Source organism: Schizosaccharomyces cryophilus (assembly GCF_000004155.1).
Source record: "Schizosaccharomyces cryophilus OY26 unplaced genomic scaffold supercont4.1, whole genome shotgun sequence".
Taxonomy (NCBI): domain Eukaryota; kingdom Fungi; phylum Ascomycota; class Schizosaccharomycetes; order Schizosaccharomycetales; family Schizosaccharomycetaceae; genus Schizosaccharomyces; species Schizosaccharomyces cryophilus.
This window is the reverse complement of record NW_013185624.1, coordinates 1498721-1524250: the sequence shown is the minus strand read 5'-3', so window position 1 is coordinate 1524250 and position 25530 is coordinate 1498721. Positions and strand designations below refer to the sequence as shown.

General features: G+C 38.5%; 13 protein-coding genes across 13 annotated transcripts; 6 read left to right on the top strand and 7 right to left on the bottom strand.

The window, feature by feature from the left end:
- Positions 1-2: 2 nt before the first annotated feature.
- On the bottom strand, positions 3-3004 carry SPOG_03029 (hsp104-like protein). Its single transcript, XM_013165688.1, has one exon. It carries the CDS (start codon positions 2840-2842, stop codon positions 134-136), a length of 2709 nt encoding a protein of 902 aa, XP_013021142.1. The 5' UTR covers positions 2843-3004; the 3' UTR covers positions 3-133.
- A 1607-nt stretch (positions 3005-4611) lies between these two features.
- Positions 4612-6137, top strand: SPOG_03030 (uncharacterized protein). The gene is made up of 2 exons (XM_013165689.1): positions 4612-4799; positions 4919-6137. Exons 1-2 carry the CDS (start codon positions 4719-4721, stop codon positions 5621-5623), a joined length of 786 nt encoding a protein of 261 aa, XP_013021143.1. The 5' UTR covers positions 4612-4718; the 3' UTR covers positions 5624-6137.
- A 289-nt stretch (positions 6138-6426) lies between these two features.
- Positions 6427-7917, top strand: SPOG_03031 (tRNA specific adenosine deaminase subunit Tad2; the record flags this gene model as incomplete). The annotated part of the gene is made up of 7 exons (XM_013165690.1): positions 6427-6483; positions 6555-6944; positions 6987-7031; positions 7089-7262; positions 7317-7421; positions 7478-7686; positions 7743-7917. 7 exons carry the CDS (start codon positions 6427-6429, stop codon positions 7915-7917), a joined length of 1155 nt encoding a protein of 384 aa, XP_013021144.1.
- An 87-nt stretch (positions 7918-8004) lies between these two features.
- SPOG_03032 (40S ribosomal protein S18) lies at positions 8005-8913 on the bottom strand. The gene is made up of 2 exons (XM_013165691.1): positions 8843-8913; positions 8005-8588 (listed from the first exon to the last, which is right to left on the bottom strand). Exons 1-2 carry the CDS (start codon positions 8864-8866, stop codon positions 8154-8156), a joined length of 459 nt encoding a protein of 152 aa, XP_013021145.1. The 5' UTR covers positions 8867-8913; the 3' UTR covers positions 8005-8153.
- A 1456-nt stretch (positions 8914-10369) lies between these two features.
- Positions 10370-10757, top strand: SPOG_03033 (uncharacterized protein; the record flags this gene model as incomplete). Its single annotated transcript, XM_013165692.1, has 2 exons — positions 10370-10414; positions 10497-10757. The coding sequence occupies 2 exons, from the start codon at positions 10370-10372 to the stop codon at positions 10755-10757; spliced, it is 306 nt and encodes a 101-aa protein (XP_013021146.1).
- A 798-nt stretch (positions 10758-11555) lies between these two features.
- Positions 11556-13716, bottom strand: SPOG_03034 (RNAseP RNAse MRP subunit Pop6). Its single transcript, XM_013165693.1, has 3 exons — positions 13511-13716; positions 13330-13465; positions 11556-13208 (listed from the first exon to the last, which is right to left on the bottom strand). Exons 1-3 carry the CDS (start codon positions 13705-13707, stop codon positions 13146-13148), a joined length of 396 nt encoding a protein of 131 aa, XP_013021147.1. The 5' UTR covers positions 13708-13716; the 3' UTR covers positions 11556-13145.
- Positions 13717-14217: 501 nt separating this feature from the next.
- On the top strand, positions 14218-15324 carry SPOG_03035 (uncharacterized protein). Its single transcript, XM_013165694.1, has one exon. The coding sequence runs from the start codon at positions 14433-14435 to the stop codon at positions 15216-15218; it is 786 nt and encodes a 261-aa protein (XP_013021148.1). The 5' UTR covers positions 14218-14432; the 3' UTR covers positions 15219-15324.
- Positions 15241-16632, bottom strand: SPOG_03036 (60S ribosomal protein L2). The gene has a single exon (XM_013165695.1). The coding sequence runs from the start codon at positions 16556-16558 to the stop codon at positions 15467-15469; it is 1092 nt and encodes a 363-aa protein (XP_013021149.1). The 5' UTR covers positions 16559-16632; the 3' UTR covers positions 15241-15466.
- A 445-nt stretch (positions 16633-17077) lies between these two features.
- SPOG_03037 (uncharacterized protein) lies at positions 17078-19564 on the top strand (the record flags this gene model as incomplete). The annotated part of the gene is made up of 2 exons (XM_013165696.1): positions 17078-17152; positions 17198-19564. The coding sequence occupies 2 exons, from the start codon at positions 17078-17080 to the stop codon at positions 19562-19564; spliced, it is 2442 nt and encodes an 813-aa protein (XP_013021150.1).
- A 57-nt stretch (positions 19565-19621) lies between these two features.
- On the bottom strand, positions 19622-20860 carry SPOG_03038 (carbonic anhydrase; the record flags this gene model as incomplete). Its single annotated transcript, XM_013165697.1, has 1 exon — positions 19622-20860. One exon carries the CDS (start codon positions 20858-20860, stop codon positions 19805-19807), a length of 1056 nt encoding a protein of 351 aa, XP_013021151.1. The 3' UTR covers positions 19622-19804.
- An 853-nt stretch (positions 20861-21713) lies between these two features.
- SPOG_03039 (60S acidic ribosomal protein P2B subunit) lies at positions 21714-22353 on the top strand. Its single transcript, XM_013165698.1, has 2 exons — positions 21714-22109; positions 22201-22353. The coding sequence occupies exons 1-2, from the start codon at positions 21804-21806 to the stop codon at positions 22222-22224; spliced, it is 330 nt and encodes a 109-aa protein (XP_013021152.1). The 5' UTR covers positions 21714-21803; the 3' UTR covers positions 22225-22353.
- Positions 22354-22481: 128 nt separating this feature from the next.
- On the bottom strand, positions 22482-24023 carry SPOG_03040 (histone lysine methyltransferase Set6; the record flags this gene model as incomplete). The annotated part of the gene is made up of 3 exons (XM_013165699.1): positions 22482-23714; positions 23763-23902; positions 23948-24023. 3 exons carry the CDS (start codon positions 24021-24023, stop codon positions 22482-22484), a joined length of 1449 nt encoding a protein of 482 aa, XP_013021153.1.
- A 178-nt stretch (positions 24024-24201) lies between these two features.
- On the bottom strand, positions 24202-25502 carry SPOG_03041 (leucine carboxyl methyltransferase Ppm1). The gene is made up of 4 exons (XM_013165700.1): positions 25089-25502; positions 24915-25038; positions 24582-24850; positions 24202-24542 (listed from the first exon to the last, which is right to left on the bottom strand). The coding sequence occupies exons 1-4, from the start codon at positions 25344-25346 to the stop codon at positions 24255-24257; spliced, it is 939 nt and encodes a 312-aa protein (XP_013021154.1). The 5' UTR covers positions 25347-25502; the 3' UTR covers positions 24202-24254.
- Between the last annotated feature and the right edge of the window lie 28 nt (positions 25503-25530).

Here is a 25530-nt window from a genome sequence, read left to right as displayed (position 1 = left end):
AATATAGAGGGTAAAAAAGAAAAATTCATTAGTTTGTACATAAATTTTTTGTAGTTATTCACTAAGCATAAGTAATAAAATTAAATAAATCATAAAATATCAAGCATGTCTAAGTCATCATAAATTGAGACATTTACTCCAGTTCTTCATCTACTTCATCCATATCTTCCATATCAACATCTGCTGAAGCTTCAGTTGGCGCCTCGTGGTTAGGCAGTACAACAATCTTGCCATTGCGGGCAGTGATATGGACCGTCTCTTTATCGCGCAACTGGCCGTTCAAAATTAGTACAGCCATAGGATTTAATACTTGGTTCTGAATGACACGGTTCAGTGGACGGGCACCATATGCAGGAGAGTAGCCAGCACTACCAAGCAAGTCCTTGGCATCTTCATTGACATCAATTTCGATAGAGCGATGATTACTTTGTAATCTCTTTTGCACTTCCATAATTCTGTTATTGACAATATTCCGAATATCAGTGCGACGGAGACGGTTGAAGATTACAATAGAGGAAATACGATTTAAAAATTCAGGTCGGAAAAATCCGCGAATCGTATTCATTACCATTTCACGAGTAGTGGCATCAATCTTTCCAGTATCGTCTTCATTGTCAGTAGACAAATATTCGGCTCCCAAATTAGAAGTCATAATAATTACTGCATTTCTAGCATCCACGATTTGTCCTTGGCCACTAGTAATTCTACCTTCGTCTAAAACCTGCAGAAGGACAGTCAAGACATCAGGAGCAGCCTTCTCTACTTCATCAAACAAGATGACAGAGTAAGGACGACGACGAAGCTGTTCAGTTAATTGACCTCCGGCCTCATGACCAACGTAACCAGGGGGAGCACCAATTAATCTGGAAACGGAGTGTTTCTCCATATATTCTGACATGTCAATACGAATCATTGCATTTTCGTCATCGAATAAGAACCCAGCCAATGCTTTTGTAAGCAAGGTTTTACCGGTACCTGAAGGGCCACAGAACAAGAATGAAGCTATAGGCTGATTAGGATCAGACAAGCCAGCACGAGACAAGCGAATAGCATTGGCAACCGCCGAAACAGCCTCCTTCTGACCAATGACTTGTTTTCCTAAGACGCTCTCCATTTTCAAGAGACGCTCCTTTTCAGTTGTCTTAAGCCTGGTGACAGGAATACCAGTCCAGCGGGCAACAATTTCGTTAATTTGATCAGGTCCGACCACGTCAATCAACAAAGGCTCAGAGCCAGGTTGAGCATTGGCCATAGCGTCTGCATCAGCAGCCTTCTTTTGTTGCTCCAAAAACTCGATGCGCTTTTGTAGATCAGGAATACCGTAATACTTCAAATCTGCTGCAAGCGTAAAGTCGTTACGACGTTCTGCATCAGCAGCCTTGGCTTTGAGTTCATCAAGGCGGCGTTTAGCATCTTGTAGTTCGCTACCACGAGACTTTTCAAGTTCATATTTTTCACGGATAGGACGAGTCTCCTCCTCAACATCAGCAGCCTCCTTAAGAGCAGCCTTGAGACGTTCTCTGGAAACTTCATCCTTTTCACGCTCTAACGCACGAATTTCAACACGAAGCTGACGAAGCTTACGCTCAAGGTTGTCAAGAACCTCGGGTTGAGATTCACGAGTAACACGGACAGCAGCAGCAGCTTCGTCTACGAGATCAATAGCAGAGTCGGGAAGGCGTCGGGCAGTCAGGTAGCGGGAGGCAAGATGAGCCGAAGAAACGAGGGCACGATCGGAAATGGTGACACCATGATGGACCTCATACTTTTCCTTCAATCCACGAAGGATGGAAATGGTGTCCTCGATTGAGGGCTCTTTAACCAAGATAATCTGAAATCTTCGCTCAAAGGCAGCATCCTTCTCAATATACTTTTTGTATTCTCCTAAGGTAGTTGCACCAATGCAGTGCAGTTTACCACGGGCAAGCATAGGTTTAAGAAGGTTAGCAGCATCCATGCTACCTTCACCGCTACCGGCTCCCATAAGAAGATGCATTTCATCGACAAAAAGAATAATGGGAGTTTCGCTATCTTCGATTTCTTTTAGGACAGCCTTGACTCTTTCTTCAAATTCACCACGGAACTTGGAACCAGCAACCAAGCTACCTACATCAAGACTGAGGAGCTTGCAGGAAGCGAGGTTGGCAGGAACATCTGAGTCAATAATACGACGAGCAAGGCCTTCTGCAATGGAGGTCTTACCGACACCTGGCTCACCAATCAAGACTGGGTTGTTCTTTGTTCGACGGGAAAGGACACGGATGGCACGACGGATTTCGTCTTCACGACCGATGACGGGGTCCAGTTGACCATTACGAGCGAGTTCGGTCAAATCAATGGTATATTTATTTAAAGCATCAAAACCTTCTTCAGCGTTTTTCGAGTCAATTCTCCTATTTCCGCGGACATTATTAACAGCAAATTCAAAGGCTTTCGGAGTGACACCGACATCCGTCAAGAGAGATTTTATAATATCGTCTTTAATGAAAGCAGCGATAAAGTGGTCTTGGGCGATGTAGGAGTCCTTTTGTGTCTTTTGAAGTTCATGTGCATTTCTTAACAACTTTGCAGTTTCTGGGGCAAGGGAGACCTGTTCTGGTGGAGGATCTTGGGCAGGGAAACGGACGAGCCGGCTTGTGACACTACGTTCAAATTTTTGGCCATCACCACCGGCTTTCTCAACAATGGTTCGTAAAAGCGATGTACCATTTGTGTCTGCTTCAGAGAGTAAAACGGCAGCAAGATGAACGGTTGACAATTGGGAATGTCCATAAGATTGAGCCAACCCATAAGCATCTGAAAGCACCTTTGCTGCTTTCTCGGTAAATTGATAATCGGCCATATTAAAAGATTATTAAACAATAAAAACAATAATTAGTCGCAAATTAAAAAGAAAGATTCTAAGGGCTCTTCAAAAATAACAAACACAACAAGTAAAAAAGATTATGTAACAAAAAGAGGTATTTTTTTATGAATAAATAAAAAATCCTTTTCCTTATTCAATGTTCTCAAAAGTGAAGAACGCAGGCATCTTGGTGTTGTATATATACCTACGTCAAGCCCAAGGAACGTACTAGAACGTACTAGCTAATTCGGTAAAGCCAACCCGCTAGAAGAATCCATTAAGCTCGTGAACTTGCTAGTAGAATATAATTATTCTATCGGAACATAATAGAACGATATTATATTCTTTGTAATTCCCTGTTATTTTCTTTCATACGCAGTAAACATTGAAGGCTAAAAATTACGCAGTAAACTTTGAAGGCTAAAAATCATGAGAAAAGAAGCTTCAAGTGTCTTCTTTCTCATGAAATCCTTATGTTTTCTACAAATTGCCTTCCTTAGCAGGATATCTGAACCATGGAGTTTTGAGAAAAGTACAGTTTGACATTAGCCATACTCTGATGTTTTCCAGACTTCAATTGTATTCAATGAAATATAGAAGCAAAATTGGTAGGTATTAGTTGCGGAAAAAATTGATAAACCTAGAGTAGAAAGAAACATAGTCGAAGTATGGCAAGGTATACCAAAGGACAAGGGAGGTCGAAGAGAACCCGCATAGATAGGTATTTTTTATTGAAGGAATCAACTCTACTGGTGCTCCCAACAATCGATTTAATCTTTCTCCAAAGTTTTTTAAATCAAAACAAAGGCCTTGATTGATATTATATTAAAAGAGCATTGTCACTTTGATGTGACTTGCGAGTGTATTTCCATATTTACAAGTAAAGGTAAATAAAAAGAAAAGAAAAGAAAAGTAAAGTAAAGTAAAGGTAAAGAGAAAGGAGAAACACTATATATTCTATAGTTTGTACGATGCGGATATACGTTTGCTTCATAAACAACAAGCGAGAGTAGAATACAATGTACAATTCAGAAAACCTCCATGTAAACAAGCCCTTAGAATTGAGCGCTAGAATTATTCTTGATTTTGAACAGTTTACAGAACAAGTAAAGAGGATCCTAAGTGGAGATGTCCATTCTCACTTTTGTAAAATCATTTCTTTCTGAATGACTGGTTTTCTTTCTAAATAAATTGTGTCGCTTTCGGTCAACGCGACGGAATCAGTATCATCACTTCTTTTTTTTTTTTTTTTTTTTTTTTTTTCATAGGCCAGTTTCCCTCGTATACTTCATCTTTGGTTGGTTGGTTTACGACTGTTACTAAATCTATAGAGTATGATATACCAAAACATTGGCAAACAGACTCTTTACGAAAGCAATTATCCTTTTAGTTCGAAATACAACTTACATCTTGCTTCCTTTTTTAGATGCCAATCAAACTTTGCTTTACTGTGCAGAGATGAACACTGTAACCATAAGACAGGGGGGCCTTTGCTCATGCTAACAACGTTTCTTTCTATCTTACTGTAGAATGGCAAAGACAGTGGTGCTATTTCTGTACATATGGTAGGAAGGTCGTCTTTTCAAAAGGATACTTCCATGGAAGATTGGTTTCCTATTGATATTGATGCCAATGAATATTGTCGATAGATGAAAAACTTTTAATTAAACCGTTACTAACTTTACAGAGAATTTTTTAGTAAGAACAAACTGAACCATAAGGACGCCAACCAAAACGACAGACTTTCGCGTTACCTTGTACAACGACGCGTACACCCCGAATATTTTCAACCAGAACCAACTACAGAGGTCCTCGAAAAAAAACCTGTTGTTTATCTTGAATTAAAGGAAAAGTCGGTTTTCCTATTCAGAAAATGTTGGAAGCTAGATTACAACAGGCTGCTTTGCTAAAAAAGCTCCTTGATGCCATAAAAGAACTTGTAACTGATGCTAACGTAAGTTTTACTGGTGTTTGAAACATTTTTTTGAATGCTTCAGAAATGGAGGAAGCTTTATAACTCTATTATGGATCAATGAATTGATTTAGGAGGCTTGTGCTAACGGATCTTTGTAGTTTGATTGCAACGACAATGGTATCTCCCTCCAGGCTATGGATAGCTCTCATGTTGCCCTTGTTTCCATGTTGATCAAATCTGACGGCTTTGAACCTTATCGTTGTGATCGTAACATTGCTTTAGGTATCAATCTGAATGCTTTGTCCAAGGTTCTTCGCTGTGCTCAAAACGAGGACTTGGTAACTTTGAAGGCCGAGGATACACCAGAGACACTTAACATGGTCTTTGAAAGTGAAAAGAATGATCGTATTTCTGATTACGCTGTTAAGCTTATGGATATTGATCAAGAACACTTGGGTATCCCTGACATCGAATACGATGCCACCGTCACCATGCCCTCCGCTGAATTTCAACGTATCATTCGCGATCTTTTGACTTTAAGTGATTCCGTTCGTATTCATGCTAGCAAAGAGGGCGTTCGTTTCAGCTGCAAAGGTGACATTGGTGCTGGCTCCACCACTCTTAAGCAGCATACTGACCTTGCTGACAACGATCAAAGTATCGAGGTATCCCTCACTCAAGCTGTTAGCCTTGGATTTTCTCTGAAATATTTGGCTCAATTCACCAAGGCTACTCCCTTGGCTAATCGTGTTACGTTGTGCATGAGCAGCGAAGTGCCTTTGCTCGTTGAATATCAAATGGAATCTGGATACCTTCGCTTCTATCTTGCTCCCAAGATTGGCGACGAGGACGAGGATGAGTAAAAAATGTAACGCAATGTCTTTTCACTGCTTGATTCGTCAGGTGTGTTTCCTTCTTTTCTTATGTTCAATCGAATCTCATACAACGGTATCTCAAATGGGTATATGGTTCTGCTGACCTATATTTAATAAACATGTTTGTCATTCTCAATTCCCTCTTTTGTTAATCTGGTAGTCATATACATTCAAATATGATTGTTCAATATATGCTTTTATCCTTACACGAGTTAAAGTAGATTCTTAAAAATAGACAAACTACATTGAGGACGATTTTGACTTAATTTGTTCAGCAACCTTCGTAGTTTGACGATCTTTAAAAAAAAATATACATCCTCAGAAAAGCTGTCCTCATAGCTTACCATAAGGTATTTTCAGTAGTAATACATATATTGAACGAAATGTTGACAACATTCATGAGCAGTCGTTATTTTGTTAAACATTTTAGGCTTGTTAAAGAAGACATCATAAAGAACGCTTTACCCTCGATTTGACCTTGACTTTCAATGAAAACAATCAGAATCCTTTTATTTACATAATAACGCTAATCACAATTGTAGTACTATATAATATTATCAAGTACATAAGCTTATTATTCTCAACTCCAAAAGTGTACTCAAACTTTAACAATTAGAAAATATCACTTTTCTTGAGAATCCAAAGAATAGCAATTTATTAAATTCCTGAATAACTTTTCTGTATCTATCGATTTCCATTGTCATTAGTTACAAAAGATCACGTCGGGAAAGCCGAAAAATTGGGGAATTTTTTTTGGTATTCATATTCAGTTCTTTCTTTTTTGGGACAATATGAAACGTTCAGAGAGCATTATTATTGCAATTGCTGGTGGACCGTATGCCGGAAAGGTAGAATTTGCATTTGGTTTTCATAAAATTTGAAACTAGAAATAAAGTAACAAATACTAACATATGCTCAGAAACGCTTGTGTAATGAGCTTCTTGCACGTTTAGAAGCTCTTTCACCTTCTACGAAAGCTCATATTTTACATTTGTCCTCATTTATGTACCCTGGGCAAACGAATCGCTACTGCTTGAACTCTTACGATATTAAAGCCTATAGATCCACTCTGATGGCAATTCAATGTGGAGGAGAGCGCATTCCTCTTCCTGATGGCACAGAATTGTACTTTTCTCCTGATCAAGATCGCGTCGTTTTCACCGAGGGCTATTACTTACTTCTACCAGAACTGCTCCCTTATTATACTTCGAAGCTGTTTGTGTATGCTGATGGAGATACTAGATTAGAGCGTTCTGTAATTCGACGAGTGTGTGGGGATCATGAAATTTTGACTGAAGTTTTAGACGACGTACGTTTGGGAATTCGTTGATGATTACAACTAACATGGTAGTTTGTTCAAAATGCTAAACCTGCTTATGAAATGTCTATTCATCCGGTAAGCTACGCAGCACAAAGTACTAGCATTATACAATATACCTAACACTACTTTCAGACGCGAGAAAATGCAGACATTATTCTCCCTCAGAGAGCCGATATTCAATCTGCTCTTTTATTTGTCAGTCAGCACCTGCAAGATCTTTTGGAGGAGTTGAATCAGCCAAACTTGACGAGCTCTGTCCAGTATGGCCCTCAACATGAGAAATACATGAAGCTTGCCCATGAAATGGTATGTTTTCGGTGACATTTAATAAACAATTTTAACTGAAAGAACTAATTTCAGGCTGAAACGTCCTTGGCGAACCGAGAAGTTCCGGTGGGATGCGTTTTCATATATAAGGGAGAAGTTATTGGCAAAGGATACAACCAAACTAATTGCAGTCTTTCCGTAAGTCTTATCTATGAATTGAGGAACTTCTAGCTGAGCAAGCTCTAATAATATAGGGAATACGGCATGCAGAAATGATAGCTATTGAACAAATCCTGGAAAAGTATCCTGCTTCTGTTATCTCGGAAACAACCCTTTACGTGACGGTTGAGCCGTGTCTTATGTGTGCTGCAGCATTAAAGCAGCTGCATATCCAAGCTGTTTATTTTGGATGTGGAAACGATCGGTTTGGTGGATGTGGAAGTGTATTCAGTATCAACAAAGAGTAAGGATTTATTGGAATTGAATTTTGAAATGATTGGTACTAACGAACGTATAAAGTCCTTCCATTGATCCAAAATACCCGGTGTATCCTGGTCTGTTTCGACCGGAGGCGGTGATGCTAATGAGGCGGTTTTACGTTCAAGAAAATGCAAAGGCACCGGTACCTCAAACGAAAAAGCAAAGGATACTAAAGCACAATATTGCAGAGATGGATATTTCTCGGTACTTGTAGGTTACACAGCATTACTTTTTTTGGAACTTGGGGTTATTATAAATATACAACATAAATATAGATATAAAAATTGAAAACAAGGATTGTGTGAGGAAGACTTAAATAAAAAGATTGGAAAGCTACAGATACATGGAAACTGAAAGGGAAATGAAGTTTAAAATAGAATGGATGAGAACAACATAATAAGCAAAAAAATAATTCCATTGGTTTCATAGAAAACAGAGAGCAGCTACAGCTTACTTCTTTTTGGAGACACCAACGGTCTTACCACGACGGCCAGTGGTCTTGGTATGTTGACCACGGACACGAAGGTCAAGAGCGTGACGAAGACCACGGTGAGTTTGGATCTTCTTAAGACGTTCAAGGTCTTCACGGAGCTTGCTATCTACGTTGTTGGAAAGCAATTGGTGAGACTTGCCATCGACGACATCCTTTTGACGGTTAAGGAACCAAGTAGGGATCTTAAATTGAGTAGGGTTTTGAACGATTGTAACAAGACGCTCCAACTCTTCAGTGGTGAGCTCACCAGCGCGCTTAGACATGTCTACATCAGCCTTCTTGCAGACGATGTTGGCGTAACGACGACCGACACCCTTGATTTGAGTCATGGCGTACATGACCTTGTGCTTGCCGTCCACATTGGTGTTGAGAAGACGGAGAATGTGTTGAAACTAGGAAAGAAGTTAGTAAAAATGAACAACCTAAATGGATCTCCAAGCCTATTCACTCGTAGAAAAGGAGGGAAAGGGAAAAACATAGCACAGTTTTCAAGAAAAGAAAACACTAATTTGTATAATGAAGAGATTGACACGAGGGACCGCACCAACCTCGAATACAGTGTGAGAGGGAGATTGCCAGGGGAACCAAGAGACGTGAAAAAGAAAATGAGCTATGTTTTTCTTGAGAATATAACAGATTTACATACGTTATCAGGAGGAACGAGAGACATCTTCCTGCAGCTGCTGGTAAGTACGACACAAGGTTGATGGATGCAGAGCCTGTATGTTTTAACCAAAAAACAGTCACGAACCGAAGCTTTTAAAGAAGTTTGGTAAATTACGGTGGGATTTTTTAAGGAGGTAGAAAGAAAAAGCGATCAAGAAAGAAACCGAGCTGGAACGAGGGTGAGCGAATGATTTAATACAATATCATGTCAAAAAAAGTATAGTAAAGATTCGCAACGAGAAAACGTTCGATCACTAAGAAATAATAACATCAGAATGACGACATGCATTTATGTGTTTACCTTCTGATCCGTGATGGTCGACTGCCACTAATATAATGGCTAATCAAACACGTAATAAGGAAACCCGTGGGGTTGTCCATCAGGATCGTGGGGTGTAAACAAACGAATGTTTATTTTTTTCTGAAGTTTAGTTTTATGAAGAGATTCTTAAATACAAAGACTGGAAATCAAGCTCAAAACGATTCTGAATCTCTCCGTTTGTATGGTTCGCGCAGCTAGAACATTAAGGATCTACTTTAGCTGAAAATTACTTGTCGAAGTGCTACCATATACTTCCTATTTTGTTTCTTACCTGGAGAAAAATGCAACCGGAAAATCGAGTCTAAAAATTTTACACAAATATGAAATGATAATGACAAGTATCGTTATACGAAAAAAATAAACAAAGTTCCTTAAGGGAAAATTTTTGTCGAAAACCCTACACCGAACAATGAGATGAGTAAACTCGCAAATCTAAATATAAACTTATTATATTAAGGGTTACCTATTTACTTTTCATTCGTCGGAATTGATATTAAAAAGTGAATCATCCTATTGAAGTTGATTCTTTCAAGTTTTCTAATTTCTCTAAGTTCGTTTATTTATTTATTATTTTTATGCTTATTTTTGGTCGTTTACTTTGAAATTCTTGCTCGTAATTGTGAGACGAGTTTCCCTTTCTATTTGGAGATTGTATTTCTTTTTTTGTTTTTTACTCCTTCACTCTTGCTATAACATCAGTGTTCTATTCTAGATTTAGACTCTCTTTTGCTAGATCTTCCCTCGCAAACCCATCCATTGTCACTTGCACATACTCTTCCTTTTTTTTTTGGATTGTGCACTTGGTTTCCCCCGTTTCCCATTGTAGGATTATTGTCCCTCAACATGGGTCGCAAAAAAATCTCTATTCGATCCCATTGCAGATGACCGTTCTCGAAATGTCACCTTTGCAAAACGAAAAAGCGGCATCTATAAAAAAGCTTTTGAACTCTTTGTCTTGTCCGATTACGAGGTTTCGATTACCATCTTTGACCGAAAATGCCGCCTTTATGTCTTTTCTTCTCATGATTTTCAAACAACCCTAAAACATTTGAACTCTACCGATATCTATGAACATAGAACTGGTGCCCAATTGCAGAAAAAAACAAGAGTTAGATTCTGTTTCTCTTAAAACTTCTTCACCTCCTTTTGTTTCTCTCATTTTCCCCGACACTCATCATCCAGATCATGTCTTGTCATCTTCAACACCCTCTTCTTCTTCATATCCTTCTTGTACGAATATCACTAATTATCTAACCCATTTACACCCGTGAGACATGATTATAACAATCCTCACCTCTCTTCTTACACCCAGAATGGCAATCCTCCTCCTCCTCATCCTCCTATCTCAGCTCCTTACATGGTTCATCCAAGCAAGTCTCGTTCCTCTCCCTACATTTACAATGGTCAAACACCTTATCGAACATTTGCTCAACATTGCAAATCAACCCCCTTTCTAGCTCTTTCTCGTGTTTCTTCAAGTCTGATTCCTGCCAATTTTGATCCTTCCTTCAACTCCCACAAAAATGATGTTCCCTGCTCTGCTTCCCTCGTTCACATATCGCTACTCACTTAGTAGCTACTAACCAACCTGCATATCCCTCTTCTCCTTTTCCAAGTCCTCCAAAGGGAACCTATCCAGCACCTTTTGTCCCTCCACCATCAGTCCCCAATTGATATTACAGGTCTCAAGCAAATGACGTTAGCTCCATCTCTGGCCCTTCTCACCCCTATAATCATTATCAAAGCGTGGAAAGGTGACTAGGAGCCAGTAAAGCCATAGGTCCTGCTTCGAACCCTTTCACAATTAATTACAGATACTTCTATCTCCAATGGGTCTCTTTGACAACATAGCTAATGGACCCCTTTCAATTGACAATCCGTAATAAAGTCTTGCCTAGGGTTATGTATTGATTGGTAAAGCTAAAATATCAATTGAAGAATATTCTCTTGCAGATTATCCGTTTCCTATCTTGCAAAAGGCACATACATGGGAAACGAGAATAAGCAGTTTGCTGCATAGAATCTGATGAGGGTCTAAAGATGAAGCTGAATGTTGGATTTCCAGATATCTTTTTGAAAAGATTGGTCTAAATTAGTCAAAGAGTATTTTGAAAAAAATACGATCCATTTTTAACGTTGCTCGTTTTGCTATGTGTGTGTCAGTTTGAGAAAAAGGAGCCTAAAGTTGCATGTACTTTTCCCTCTTCCTCCTTTTCAAAAGTACTTATCATGTTTCGATGAATTTGATTTTAATTTTCGTTCTTGTTTTTGATCACATAATCTTCTGTATTGTATACTTTCTGTTATGAACAAATTCATACTTATGCAGGAACCTGCTATCCTCGCCCGCCGTTTATTTATTATTGCGGAGGCAACTTGGTTATTTATTTCATTTTTATTTATATAATGTTAGCTATACTCGATTTTTTTGCCTGTTCTTATCTTTTCTCGTTTCATGAATATTTGAACAAAAGATCACATATCTTTAATTAGTGCTTAAATAGGCTAATTTCTGTTAATTATATTAGAAGAATTTTAATGAAATGATATACATGCTGTAACATCAAATAACCTTCTTATTACATGCCTTAAATTCAAACTCGTTCGCTAGGAAGAAAGTGTTTGAGCTTCTTCACTGTCAGTACCATTCTTCATCAATCACGACGCTTTTTGTAAGGACCATAACCTGTTTTCAGATCAACACGATTTTATTAGCGAATGTCTTTGAAGGAAGGAAGCAAGGAAGCAACCGAGAAAATATAGTAGCAATACTCATTCTATGTGTCAGAGGGAATCCTAATATTATCAAATACTTTAGAATAGCCAAACCTACAGTCTTTTATTATAGAACTATTTGGGTCAAAAAAAAATAAATAAATAATGAAGCGAGATTTGATTTTCTAATGAGGGAAGTGAAAAAATATTTCAAGGGAAGCATCGCAATTGAAGAGAAAACTCGGGTTATCAACGACGGAAAAATTAAGTACCAAAATAGCTTTCTATAATCTGATGTCTCCAGGTCATATCTTCAGTTAAGAAAATTTGGCAGATGAACAAATCAACCAATTGACTTTAACATCTTTGTCAATCTATCCTATAGGGCATTCCTAGCGTCCCATTAGTAAAAAAAATGAAAGAGCCAAAGTATAATAGTAGCAAGGTTCTTTTCGAAAACGCCATAAAAAAAAAATAACGAAAATCCATTTTGCAATAAGTGCAAGTCAACATCCTTAGTAAATCTTTCCATTGATTATTCTTTTTCCCAAAACCGTAAATTTTTTCTCTTTCTTTCATACTCAGCAAAGGCTATAAACCCTTTTTTTGGTACGGTCTGCAATTGCAGAGCTGGAAACCATTTTTGAAAATGAACTGGTAAAACAAACAGAAACAAAGAACTAAAAGTGATAAAGAAATTTGAAAATAGTTACACGCCTTTTTTCTTTTTTAGTAAATGAAATCTAGGAATCCAATCGCATCTTCAAAGAATTGCAAGTATAAGCGCATTGAACTTAGAGCATCGAATTCTAAAAGTTAAGATGTCTAGCTTAAAAATAATAATAAGTACCAAATATGAATGTCACTGGAGATAAGAGGACGAAGCAAAGCCCGAGAAACATCCAAAGTAAGGGATATGGCTGTTCCGTAAACAGTTTGAGGATATTTCTTTGATTTTCAAAGGTGCAAACGGCATTGCTTTCAACAGTATTTTAACTCAAATAAAAGGACATTGTTTTCGTAAAAATTTACAGTTTAGCAATAGAGATCAAAACTTGTACAAAGCTCTACATTCATTCTCAAAGAAAATCGCAGATGAGATATTCCAAATTCACCTCTGTTTTTCATCCGGAAGACGATTTTCACTTACATTTTTCCTTTTTCCTAACTGTACATTCGAGACAACGCTATCGAGGCGTTAAAGTCCAAAACAAAGAGAATTCGTTTCAGACAAGCAGAACCGAAATTATCGGGAAAACACCTTGAGTACAAGCAAATTCCCTAAACGCTTTTCGTTTTTAAATTGATCCTTTCAATTAAGTTAGCCAAAGTTCAAATTGCACGAGTATTTACGTAGAGCAAAGCAGAATCAATTCACAGTTTGACTTTGCTACACCTCCACGTGACAGAGCTAGACATATTCTACATACCTCTGTCATCACTTCATCCATAAACTCAATAGTTTCTGTAGAAAGGGCTATACGATACCCCTGCTGTTGGTACTTGTCTGCCAGAGCTACGAGCTGCGGAATAGCCATTCCTGTTGACTGATATTGGACAACCCCACTAAGAAAATGTTAGTATGTGCAAAAAAGAGCATCTCGAACAAACCTTCTCTCCAGCTGATGTCTCACTCGTTTCATCATTGCGATCAAATGGGTCTTTCTACGGACGATAATCCCCTTTCGGACAGCGGGTGCACGTTTGATTCTTTGAATATTCATTCTTACAAGGTAACAGCTTTTTTCCTCCACAAAACGTTTTCTAGCTCCTTTTCTTCTTACACCTACTTTGATTCTTTCGTTCATGAGTTTTGGTGGTAGCGACTTAATTAAGTGCGTTAGAAGGCGGTAAATTGTAAATAAACAAATTGATTCCTTTTCTTTTTCATTTGCAACGCATTCTGTTAGTATGTAAAGACAATAATGTAATAAGAACTATTAAATTATTTCATTAACGAATTTAGAGAAATTAATGAAGTATTTGTTTCGCATTCTTTCACTTTTGTATGGTTTTTTCTGTTATTTCTATATATAGCGATTTTATTACCTGGCAAAACAAAATTGAAGCAAATCCTCGTTCTAGTGATGTCTTTGCTATTCAGTTATGCCAATTAACTTAGGAAAAACATCCTCATTGCAAGCATACTTCTTGGTTGTATTGGCTTGTGTAAACAAAGGAAAGTCATCAAGGAAAAGATTTCTATAGCAAGTACAAGTAATAAAATCATTCAATTATCAAGCTTCATACATTAAAATTCAGTTGTTAAAAAGTGCTGCTGAGCTATCCAAAACGAGTTGCTACATAACCCATCCCATAAACTATTCAACCACCATTACAGCATTCATTGTGCAAATCGCTAGGTCCGTATACGAAGTGATTATGCAACTCTTTTAGCCATAACACTCTTATAAGACAAGAAATAAAGAGAAAATATCGGTGGAACTGGAACCGTGAAAGAGAGCATAAACGTGCCATTTACTGGTCTCTTCATCTATAACATATCTGGAGTAAAATCAAGAAGATTTAAACGATGACAGTAGAGAAAATGATCATGGATCCTCCTGTTGCCGTAAATCGGCAGACAGGACTTGTCCTTTTGCAATTAAAAGAAGAAGAGGAAACCCAAAGAAAGGAGTTGTCGAAATATCAAAGGCTTTTAAAAAATGAAGATGATGCCAACCTTGAGCTGGAAGCTACGATCGACGATCTACGACAACAGACTGAACATTTACAAGAGCAAAATCAACAGAACGATAAGTTTCTAAAAAACTTTCATGATGAAAGCGGAGGCTCTGTCCAACGAAGGTCTGAGCTTCGTGAAAAGATTAAAGTACTAGAAGATTCAGTTCTCAGTTACCATTCTTCCTTAAAGCAAGATCAAGCACAATTGAAAGCGATATTACAGGAAAGGGATTTGGCAAAGTCAATTGCACAGAAGTTGCAGACATCTCTTAACGTTTTACAATCACAGAGTAATCCGCAACTAATTCAGGACCTCTTAAGTGAGACGAAGGACTGTAAATCATCGGTTATTGACCAAGTCGGCCAGAGTGCCGACCTACTTCATCACTACGGTGATATCTCGAATCGTATGGAGAAAATGTACACATCTCTTGTAGATACCAGTCGTGCTCACCGCGTCGCTCTCACCGATGCTACCAAATCGTACACTTACTTGTTTGACTCCAACCTTACTAATACTAGACATAAAGCAGAAGACATTTCTGATTCTGTTGAGAAATTCCTTTCAAAACAACTACCTTCATTACAAAGCGACTTTATCGACTATAAGTCTTTGAAAGACTTCTCTGGTTAACCACATTCGTCAGTCATATATATATATAATTTATTTTTATATCCTCCCTTCGTTTTACTTAGATTAATGACTACCATTCAAAAACTTGATTCCTTTTCTACCGAAGGGCATTTATTCATTCAAATTGCACTATGTAACATGTAAGTAAACTACACCTTACTATATACCGAACAACCCACAATTGCTAGTTTAAAACTTTTATTCTTACTATACCTTCAAACCTATCATGTAAGCGACTGAACAAACATCTAGTTTTCGTGGAGGACAGTCAAGAACTTTTCACCAGCAGACTTGGAGGTCTTGCCAGTGTCAACCTTAACGTTGTGTTTGTAGGCCTTGGCATAAGGGTTAAGACGGAGCATAACGTTCTTGTTCTTGAGAGGATTCTTCTTTTGAACATTAGCACGCTTGACGACAGCGGGACCAGCAGGCTTAACAATGCTTTGAATTTCATCAGAGTTAATAAGACGGGTAACGTCAGCGTTAGAGATGACGTTTTGAGGGAGGACATAGTCCTTCTTAAATTGGGAGATTTCAGTGAAGCTACCAAAGACATTGTCAAGGAGGTCGAAAGCAGACTTGGTCCAGATGATGAAGCGACCCAAGTGACCACCAGGGGCAAGTTGAAGCAAGTTCAAACGACGAACGTTGACAAGCTCAACACCAGGAACGTTACGGAAAGCCTTGACGATACCAGCATCCTCGTTGAAAACAACAAGAGGACCACGGCGTTGAACATAACGACGGTTGCGAAGCTTACCCTTACCAGCACGGGTCTTGCGGGAGCTGGTAACCTTGGCAACATCACGGAAGGCCTTAAGTTGCTTCAACAAAGCAACGGCTTCCTTAGTCTTTTGGATAGTTTGGATAGAGTCTTCGACAACCAAAGGAACTTCAGCGATCTCCTCAACACGGTGACCACGAGCCAAAAGGAGAGAAGGAACACCGGAGGCAGCAACAGCGGAAGCGATAGCATAACGCTTCTCGTTTTGGTTGACCTTAACATGCCACTTGCGCCAGGTCTTGGTAGGGGCGAACATACGACCGCTACGGCACATGTTACCAAAAGCAGCTTGACCGGCACGGTGAGTACCACCACCACCAACACGGGGAATACGAGCAAGAGCACGACCAGTACCCCAAGATTCAGCAGAGGTTTGGTGACCAGCCTTCTCGGAGACGGCATAAGGTTGACGCTTATTCTTGGCAACAGCGGTATGAACAGAGCGAACCAAATCAGGACGAATGGGGGCCTTGAAAACGAAAGGAAGAGCGAGAGTCTCAGAAGAGACGCCGCCGTCCTTAGAGTAAACACTAACAGTGGGACGAGCTGCTGCCATTGAAGCGGTTAGTATATACTTGGTGGTAGTGAGTAAGCTACTTGCAGCTGAAATCTTTCACTGCGCAATAATCCGTGACTGTTCTTCGACATGGAGAACGAAATTTTTTACCGAAGCGCTGCGTGTTTTAGCGTGAGAATTACGCCTGTTTTGTTTGTAAACAAAAGACTTGTAGAAAGTCATAAAAGAACAATTAACTAAACGTATATGAAATAATGATTTTTCATCGTCGCTTAATGAAACAGGAAAAATAACCTATATCCTAATTAAAGCTGTTAACCACGGGTTTCTTACTGAAAAACATTTGCTAGAAAGCGTTTATTATATACAAAATTTTCAGGTTTCCGAATCTTACAAACTCTCATAATGAGTTCTATCTATACACACATCTCTCTTCCTATATCTAAAATATTAACGATTGTTTGCTAATTCGTTACCCTTTCAGACACGCCCTCTTTGTTTACATTCACTCTAATACTTGGTCACCACCGACCACCCTAAACTGAATTGCCCTTCAAAATGGAGGGAAATACTGCAAAAGTAAAGCTATATTGGAATGATAATGAGTCAATTGTTGCTGATGTTCTTTTAAAAGTAAGCAAAATTGAAAGAATCACGCTTATATATAATGTCTTCTAGGTGAATACTGGAGATGACAAGTCTCCCATTCCTATCTTGAATTTAAACAATAAGATCTGGAGTCTATTAAACTGTCTAGAAGTCCAAGATGATTCTAATGAGTTACCTTCAAAGCATGCAAATAGTGTTTCAAACCTACAGGTATCTGCTAGAACCTCATTAACACCTTCAAAGCAAAGAATCCCATTGAAAACCTTGACGGACGAGGAAAAGAATACAAACTCGAACATACATGCTCCTGTTGTAACGACACCTTCGGAAGCACTGCGAGAGCAACCCACTATTGGAGACGAGAATGCGTTCAGCTCTCCGACCAAGAGTTATCATTTAGGTAATAAACAAGGGTATGAATCTGCAAACGAGAGCTTTGAGACATTCGATCTTCAGGGTTGGTTTACGGTTGAAAATGATCTTGATCAGACATCCCCCACTCAGCAAGAACGTGAAAGCATTTCCGAAGCTTCTTCTGACTATGATGAAATATTTGACGACTTGTGCTTAAAATCGGAAAATGTAGAGTCTTGTATTCGTCCTTCGAGGAGAAATTCATATTCATTGTTGCTTGATAATGGGTCTTTTACCACCCTGTCCATGTCTTCAAACGATATAATCTCCACATCCTCGTTAAATGAGGATAATATAGTTAGTCCTCGTGCATTAATGTTCGATTTGACAAAAGATATACAAAGCAGTTCTTCCAGCAATCACTCAGAATTTCTTCTGGAAGATAAAGACCAAGTAAGCGTGTCTAACGAAGAAGAGGCTCCTAGTGAAAATCCCATTCTTCCGTATTTATCGCAAAGCTTCGCGCTAGAAAATGACTGTTTATATTACATTCCCCAACTTTTACATCCTTGCTCAGAAATTAATTTAGAATCCTTTGAGAAGTCAAGGTCAACCAAGAAAATATGGTTAATGCTGAAAGCAAAAACTTATTTTGACGAAATGGAACATGATTATAGTATACCTCTGAATTTTTTGATTCCAACGTTCCGAGTTGAATTTAACTTAAAAATTAGTTCCTCATTTTACAAAGATTGGAATGCGCACGTTTCGTCTGGACATTTTGATACACAGCTCGAGCAGGCTTCAAACGTCTCGAAAGAATCATCATTTTATTCATCTGCTCCGCTATCTGCTTCTTCATTGTTGAAAGTCGTTTGGTACACCAAAGAATCCCTCAAAAGTGTCAAAGTTTCTGAAACGACCGTCTCTGTGTTTTCTTTTGAAGAAGACGATTCATCCTCTAAACAATTGTATTACGACGTTCAATGCTTATGTGCCTCTAACATTACAGAAAACAGTATATTCATTTTAATTGCTCCCGAATCTTTTGTTATTAAGAATGTTTTCAGTGATAGTTTTCAGATTGAATTTGAACAACAAAGGAATGGTGACGAAATACGTTTAATTTTCACAAAAGTTCATGACCAGGATAATAAGGATCCAATCAAAACACTAAATGCGCTTCAAATTCGAATGATGAATACTGATACGAATTATCGTATACGTCCAATTCCGATCGTGAAGCACATGAAACATCCTATGAGGGTTTCATTTGAAAATTTGATTTCAGACTACCAGGTTTGCCTGTATGACATTTATGGGAATCTTCAAACATTGGCGTTGGGGTGCTGCGAATTCATTTATAATAAAGAAATGAAGTATGGATTTACTTTGACTCAACGCAAACAGTCTTCAGAGGTAGCCATGCAAAATCCGTTTATCCCGACTAGCATAAAAAGAAGTTGTACGTTCCCTGTCTTCAGAGTGTTTAATGGTGTCGATGATTATTTACAACTTGTATTTTCTTGTACTCTAGTCTCAGATCCTGAAGAGAAAGCTGACATTTTAAAACTCAAACTACCGGATCAATCTCGATTAACGTGGGTAATTGAAGGAAATAAAAACTATTTGACGAATATTCATTATTCAGATGGGATATATGGCATCACCAATTACAAGATGAAACAATGCCTGTCTATTCAAATAGGAATACTGGTTCCTTTGCAAAAGACGACAGAAGGAACAGTATTCAGGTTGCCCGTTGTCCTAGATTATACACTTAACCATGTGGTGGTAGACATGGACGGGGTGGAATTTATGATCTCAGCTATGGAAGTGAACAAGCGTATACAATTAAAGCCATTGAAACGATTGGAATTTAGGATTTTGAGGAATGCTTCTGTTTTATTTACACTGGAAGAAGAGAAAGTAAAATGTAAAAGAACTGCGCTTTTATCGCATGCAGAGGCAGACAACGATTTAAAACCTGAGCCATCAAATTTGTTAAAAGAAACGCTTACTGTGTGTTTTATAGTGGGGTATTTATTAATGTTTTACCAAGTATTTATTAAACAAATTTAAACTAAACAAAGCAAGTTTAAGACAAACTAGATAAGAGATGAATGATATAACAAGTTTGTTAGTTTCTATTCAGGATATAGGAAGAATGAAAATTGGATTTAGTAAATCATGATTCACTACAAGTAGGTAAAACTATTGAAAAAAAAAACTCGTAAGAAAGCAATACTACAAATAGCGCATGCCCAACATAAACATAAATGCATAAACAAAACGAAAGGCATAGCCGAGAGATATAAAAACTTAGTTATAGGGGCTGTATTTGGCCTTCTTGATAGCATCAGAGATGTCTAAACTTTTGATTCTACCTGTGCCGACATCGTAGACCCACCCGTGAACCTGCAAGCCACGAGACTCCATAGCTTGACGGACAAAGCCAACACGGGTTACAGAAACAGCTTGAGCACGGGTATTTAGTTCAGCGAGACGAAGGCGACGCTCATCGGGGTCCTTTATAGAGTCCAGCTCTTCGCGGTTGTCTTCAATTACATCGCGAATGTGACGGAGCCAATGATCCATAAGGTTGTTGGTACTCGGGCCCATAGCAGCTGCAACACCTCCGCAACCATAATGGCCGCACACGATAATGTGCTTAACTTTGAGAGCAGTGACGGAGTATTCCATAGCAGCCAACGCATTGATATCTGAGCGAGGAACCACATTGGCAATATTACGATGGACAAAAACCTCACCGGGCAACAGATCCAAGACAGTGGATTCGGGAACACGAGAATCAGAACATCCAATCCACATGACTTGAGGACTTTGGATATCTTTGGTGACAGAGAAGAAGGATGGGTAGTTGCGAGTTGTTTTTTTTGACCAATTCAGATTGCGTTGAAGCAAGTTTTTCAGTTCGGGAGATTGAATCACTTTGCCTTCTGAAGGAAGAACATTCGCAGCAGGAACTTCGTCAGTAGTTTCAGTTTCTTCTTGGTTATCAATTTCTTGAATGCGACGTTTCAGCTTATCCATTTTTTTGTTTTGTTCCATTTCCTTTGTTGTACCGGGAATTAAGTGGTAGGAAGTGGAAGAAAACTTGCGGTTATATAGTTTGGAGTTGTTGGTTCCACCGCAGGTCCGCTGTAAAGGTCGACTAAGGAGCGAGCGTGATAATTGGATCTCCGATGACTGTCGCGTCCAAGAACGAGATATTGTGGGATCTAAAGCACCTGGTTGGGACACGTACGTATTCGTCAAGAAACGTCTATACCCATCGAATTTCGGTGACACAAGCAGCGACCTGGAAGGAAAAACAACTTTTTGAAGAGCAAATCCCAGACCTTTAGAAAACTGCATTTCTGGATTTTTGATATAACCAGAGGCAATGTAAAACGTTACAAATTGATGCTTGATGAAAGAAACAAACAGAAAGAGTAGCACTAGTAAAGTGATAGCATTCGAGTTTCAATCAAAACGAGGTGGAGACAAGAAATTTTTATTTTTATTTTTATCGCCTTGATAGCTTTGATAAGATCTCTACGTAAGTCAGTGATGAACGAAATTCATCTTACATTTCAGTTGGGAATCTAAACTTCCTTAATCAAGGACGAGAAGCCCGACTTAATGTTTTCATTTGCTACATCAAAATCTTTTCTACCAATACTTTGACAGTGTTCGACATGCATTCCCAAAGAACTTGCTCTGGCGATTGGTCCTTGATTACTTCATGACGAGCCAGCTACTCATTTGTTTGTAAATAAACTGCTGTTTTGCGACTCAATTTCTGTCCCATATGTCAGTAAACGAAGCTTAGTATAAGCTTAAGATAACGTTAAAGTGTTTTGGAAAGTTTAAAGAAACTAAGCGAAGGAACAGTTCATTCCAACGGGGTTTGGGTGTTCTTTCATTGACAAAAAGCTTATACATAATACCCTGCTTGTTTCTTTTCATTTTTCTGTTATTACTCGGTGCCAGTTGAAGTTCGATTTTAAATGAACCAAAGAAAACGACTGTCAAGGAAGAGAAAGCTTACAAACAACCAAGTTGGACACTCACTGTATGGAATTGCAGGTTCATCTCACGTTCTTTTTCAAAAGTCAAAGGAAACCTGTTGAAAGCAGACACCACCTCTATCTGTTTGCCTTTTGTTTACTGTTTAGTAAACACATTGCGACTCGTTAAAATATACCATACTTCTTGTACCCTACCCTGAAAAAGCCAGTCACAATTTGTGTCAACACAGATGTGAAACTATTCAGTCGATTTCTGCCATCAACACGCATTTACACTCCTCATCAAAATGAAGTACCTTGCAGCTTATTTACTTTTGACCGTCGGCGGTAAGGCCTCCCCTTCTACCTCTGACATCGAAACTGTCCTCTCTACTGTTGGTATCGAGAGTGAATCCGCTCGTGTCGAGTCTTTGTTGAACGAACTTCAAGGCAAGAACCTCGAGGAACTCATTGCCGCTGGTAACGAGAAGCTCGCTACCGTTCCCTCTGGAGGCGCTGCTGCTGCTCCTGCTGCCGCTGGTGGTGCTGCCACTCCTGCTGCTGAAGAGGCCAAGAAGGAAGAAGCCAAGGAAGAGGAGGAGTCTGATGAAGATGTAAGTTGTGCAGCGTGCTTTCCCGTTTATTGTCTGCTTTATCAAACGGTGAACCGTTTCATCAAGATACCATTTACTAACTCGTATTTAGATGGGTTTCGGTCTTTTCGACTAAACTTAGTTTTCCCCTTTCAATTCCTCAACGTATCTTCATATAAAAAATCTATTGCCGTGTTGGTTCTTATTACATGCTGTTTCTCTGTAGCTGTCCTTGCTGTAGTAGATTTTGTAACATACACGTACCGAACAGAATATGTTGGTATTCCACTTGTAATCGTAATAAATATATTTTATCCTCCACTCCATATTCTTTTTATTTCCAGTCTTTTATTTTTATTTTTTTGTTTTGTCTATTTTATCCTCGAGCATTCCCTAGTATCGCATCAAATAGTCCTTACATGCCTCTTCAAGTTTGGTTTCAAATGTTCGGAAATATTTATGATCAACAAATGATGACTGATAGTCCTTGCAGACCTCAAAAAATTCCTTTACGTCTTCTACGACAGAAATCGCAAAACAAGTATCTGGATGGCTGTGCTTTACTGTCTCCAATAAATAACCTGCCCGCTGTAGCAACCAAACCACCAAGTCATCTAACGAAATAGAGTAATAGCTTAAGAAGCAATGTTGCTCTCCACGTAAAGCAGAAAAATTGACCTTTTCTTGCTGATCCAGTCGTGCATCACCCGAGTGTGTACGTCCTCCTCCGAGTTCAATTTCAAGGGGTCTGTCATTGGGAAATATACTTTGCTTCACTTCCATTATCAATTGCTTACCTAAAAGCAGCAGTTGATATTCGTCCACCACGTGTATGGCATCCCTATATGGGTCATTCACGCTCTTGAGAAGCAAAGCAGCAAATGCTCCATCATAGTTCATTTCATTCAAAAATCCCAGCTTAATACGATGAAGTAAAATTCCCCATGGATATAGACACTTTTCGCAAGAGGATGACCAAAGTTCTTTTGCTAGCTTTAAATTCTTGGATAAGGATTCCCGATTGTTTTTAAGCTGAGACTGATAGTGCGAACCATCTTTCTCCCCACTGAGTGATTCTTTCGCACACTTCTCACATTCACAATCAAAAAAATACTTTTTTTTCAGTTGCTTTTGTCGAATCGATTGGGGGAGTCGAACATCAGTATACGAAATAAAGAGTTGTTCATTTTTTTGAATCTGTCGGGTTGCTACGAGTATTGCACGAGAACCTTCGAAAATAATGTGACAATTTGGTTCGCATGAATGATTTATGCGCGAAAGAACAGTATCTAGACAGACACCCAGTCGATCAAAAGAACATGTAACAAGATTCATAGAATTGATAGATAGCTTACAGAACAAAGAACGAAAAAAATCTGTCTGATAACTCTTGGTATAATGGGAAGCTGCGGATGCAATTAATTCTGCATCAGTCCATGAAGCCGCTACCTTGGGGAAATCTGTTCGGTGCGATTCTAGTTGCTCAATCCTCTTTGGATTTTTCAGCGAAATTGAATACAAACGAATAAGTAAACGACAAATGGAAGGTAAAATCCCATTGTGTTTTGAAGCTTGCAGAGCTTTGCATTCTAGTTTATGTAGGGGCCAGTCAGCTTTTTGACATGTCTAAGAGATTAGCATATCATCTCTCAGGAAGTATAGATTTAAACTTACCTTTGAACAATAATGAATTGTTTTACAAGCTGTACATCTCAGCGTTTTTTGTCCTTCACTTGTACAACCAGAGCAATGAGTGGTCAGAATTCCAACTTCAAGAGTAAAAGCATCGACGGTTTTCGACAAAGCGATCGTTCCTGTTTGTAAGTTACTTATACTTTCTTATTACAAGTTTTCTTTACCTGGTTGAATCCGCTCCATAGCCACCATACCACGACCATAGTAAGGTAGGTCAATAGGTGCAATAAAACTACTCATAGTCCTTCACAAATCAAACAAGAGAGCCTTTTATACTATAACGAAAAGTTAGACATCGAATAGATTGGGCCGTTTTGGATGCGAAGTAATATTTTCTACAATTTGGAAATTTAGATCTTGTACTATGTACTCGTAAAGAGAAAGAGACAGTACAACTTAACTAATCACCTTCCATGTTACACATTGTATTTAATCATTAGTATTATTGAAAGATTATAAGATAATATATAATCATCCATTCGGTTGGTCATTCCCTTTTTGTAAGTTTAGCTTTTCATATAAAGAATGGGTAGTAGTAAAGACAAGGCAGTAATGCTTAGCGAGTAAATCCCACTCTTCTAATTCATCTAACATTTCAATTTTTGCAATTCTCTTTTTTTCTGTTTCTGGAATCCATTCCCTTTCAAGAGCGGCAAAATCCAAAACTGTAGTATGCTGGAAGCCATTGTCTGTAAAACGTTTTTCTTGATCCTCAACTGTGTTGTAGCTATCCAAGGTTTTCAAGTAAATCCCCCTTGACTTAGTGAAGTTAGTATTAGAAAAAAAAAATAACCATACAGCCAAATTGCTTTTCATCATCTTTCCAAAGCTATCCATTCCTTGGATAGGTTCATAGACCAGTATGCCAACGCATGAGAAACGTTCTCGAAACCATTGACAGATAGAGTTGGCTTCCTTAGGCTCCAAATAACATAAACAGCATTCAGACAGTACGATAGTTGGTAAACCCTGATTTGCTCTTTCTGGTAAACCTGTTTCAGGAATACGACGAATATCAAAGGGGAGTATATCTAAAGATTCTGAAAGTAGTATCCCCTTTTTTGCATCTATTTTATTAGCAAAAACCTTTTTTTCTTGTCGTCTCAACCGTTGTTGATTAGTCGTCCTTACCTATTGTATATACGCCCAACATCGCTTGCAGAGCTTCTTGTTTTGCAATTGACTGGATCTTTCTAACGCAATTTGGATATAAATCAAGCTCAATAAATTTAATGCTCTCTTTTGGAAGCTTTGTCTAACAAGGTCATTCTGTTAATATACAAACAATGAAATCTGAGAACTTACCAAGAAGCGAAAGGCTCTCGTATCTGTCCCTGCTCCCAAAGATATTATCTGTTTTTTCCCTTCTAGTTTACTCAAAAAGTTTTCTAGTACATGATCAATGGACCATGTTCGAACGTAAGTTCCACGATTTATTATTGGAGGCTTATGGATCGATCGCCTAGGGAGAAAATATTGAATGTATGGGTCATCAATGTATCCCATTTTCGTTGCACTCATCCTGCATCTTAGTGCATCCAAATCCGTTTCTAGTACTTCCATCTAGGAATGTTTTTGAAATTGCCAAATTCAAAGTCTACCTAGCTTTAAATTCAAAATATTCTGTCTTATGTTAGAATTTTCACACGTAAAGAGTTTTTACTTGTAGATATGGCCAAAACAGATGGTTTTGAAATACAACAATTAGCTTCGTTTAGGTTGTTTGTTATACCTCCTAATAGTTTTG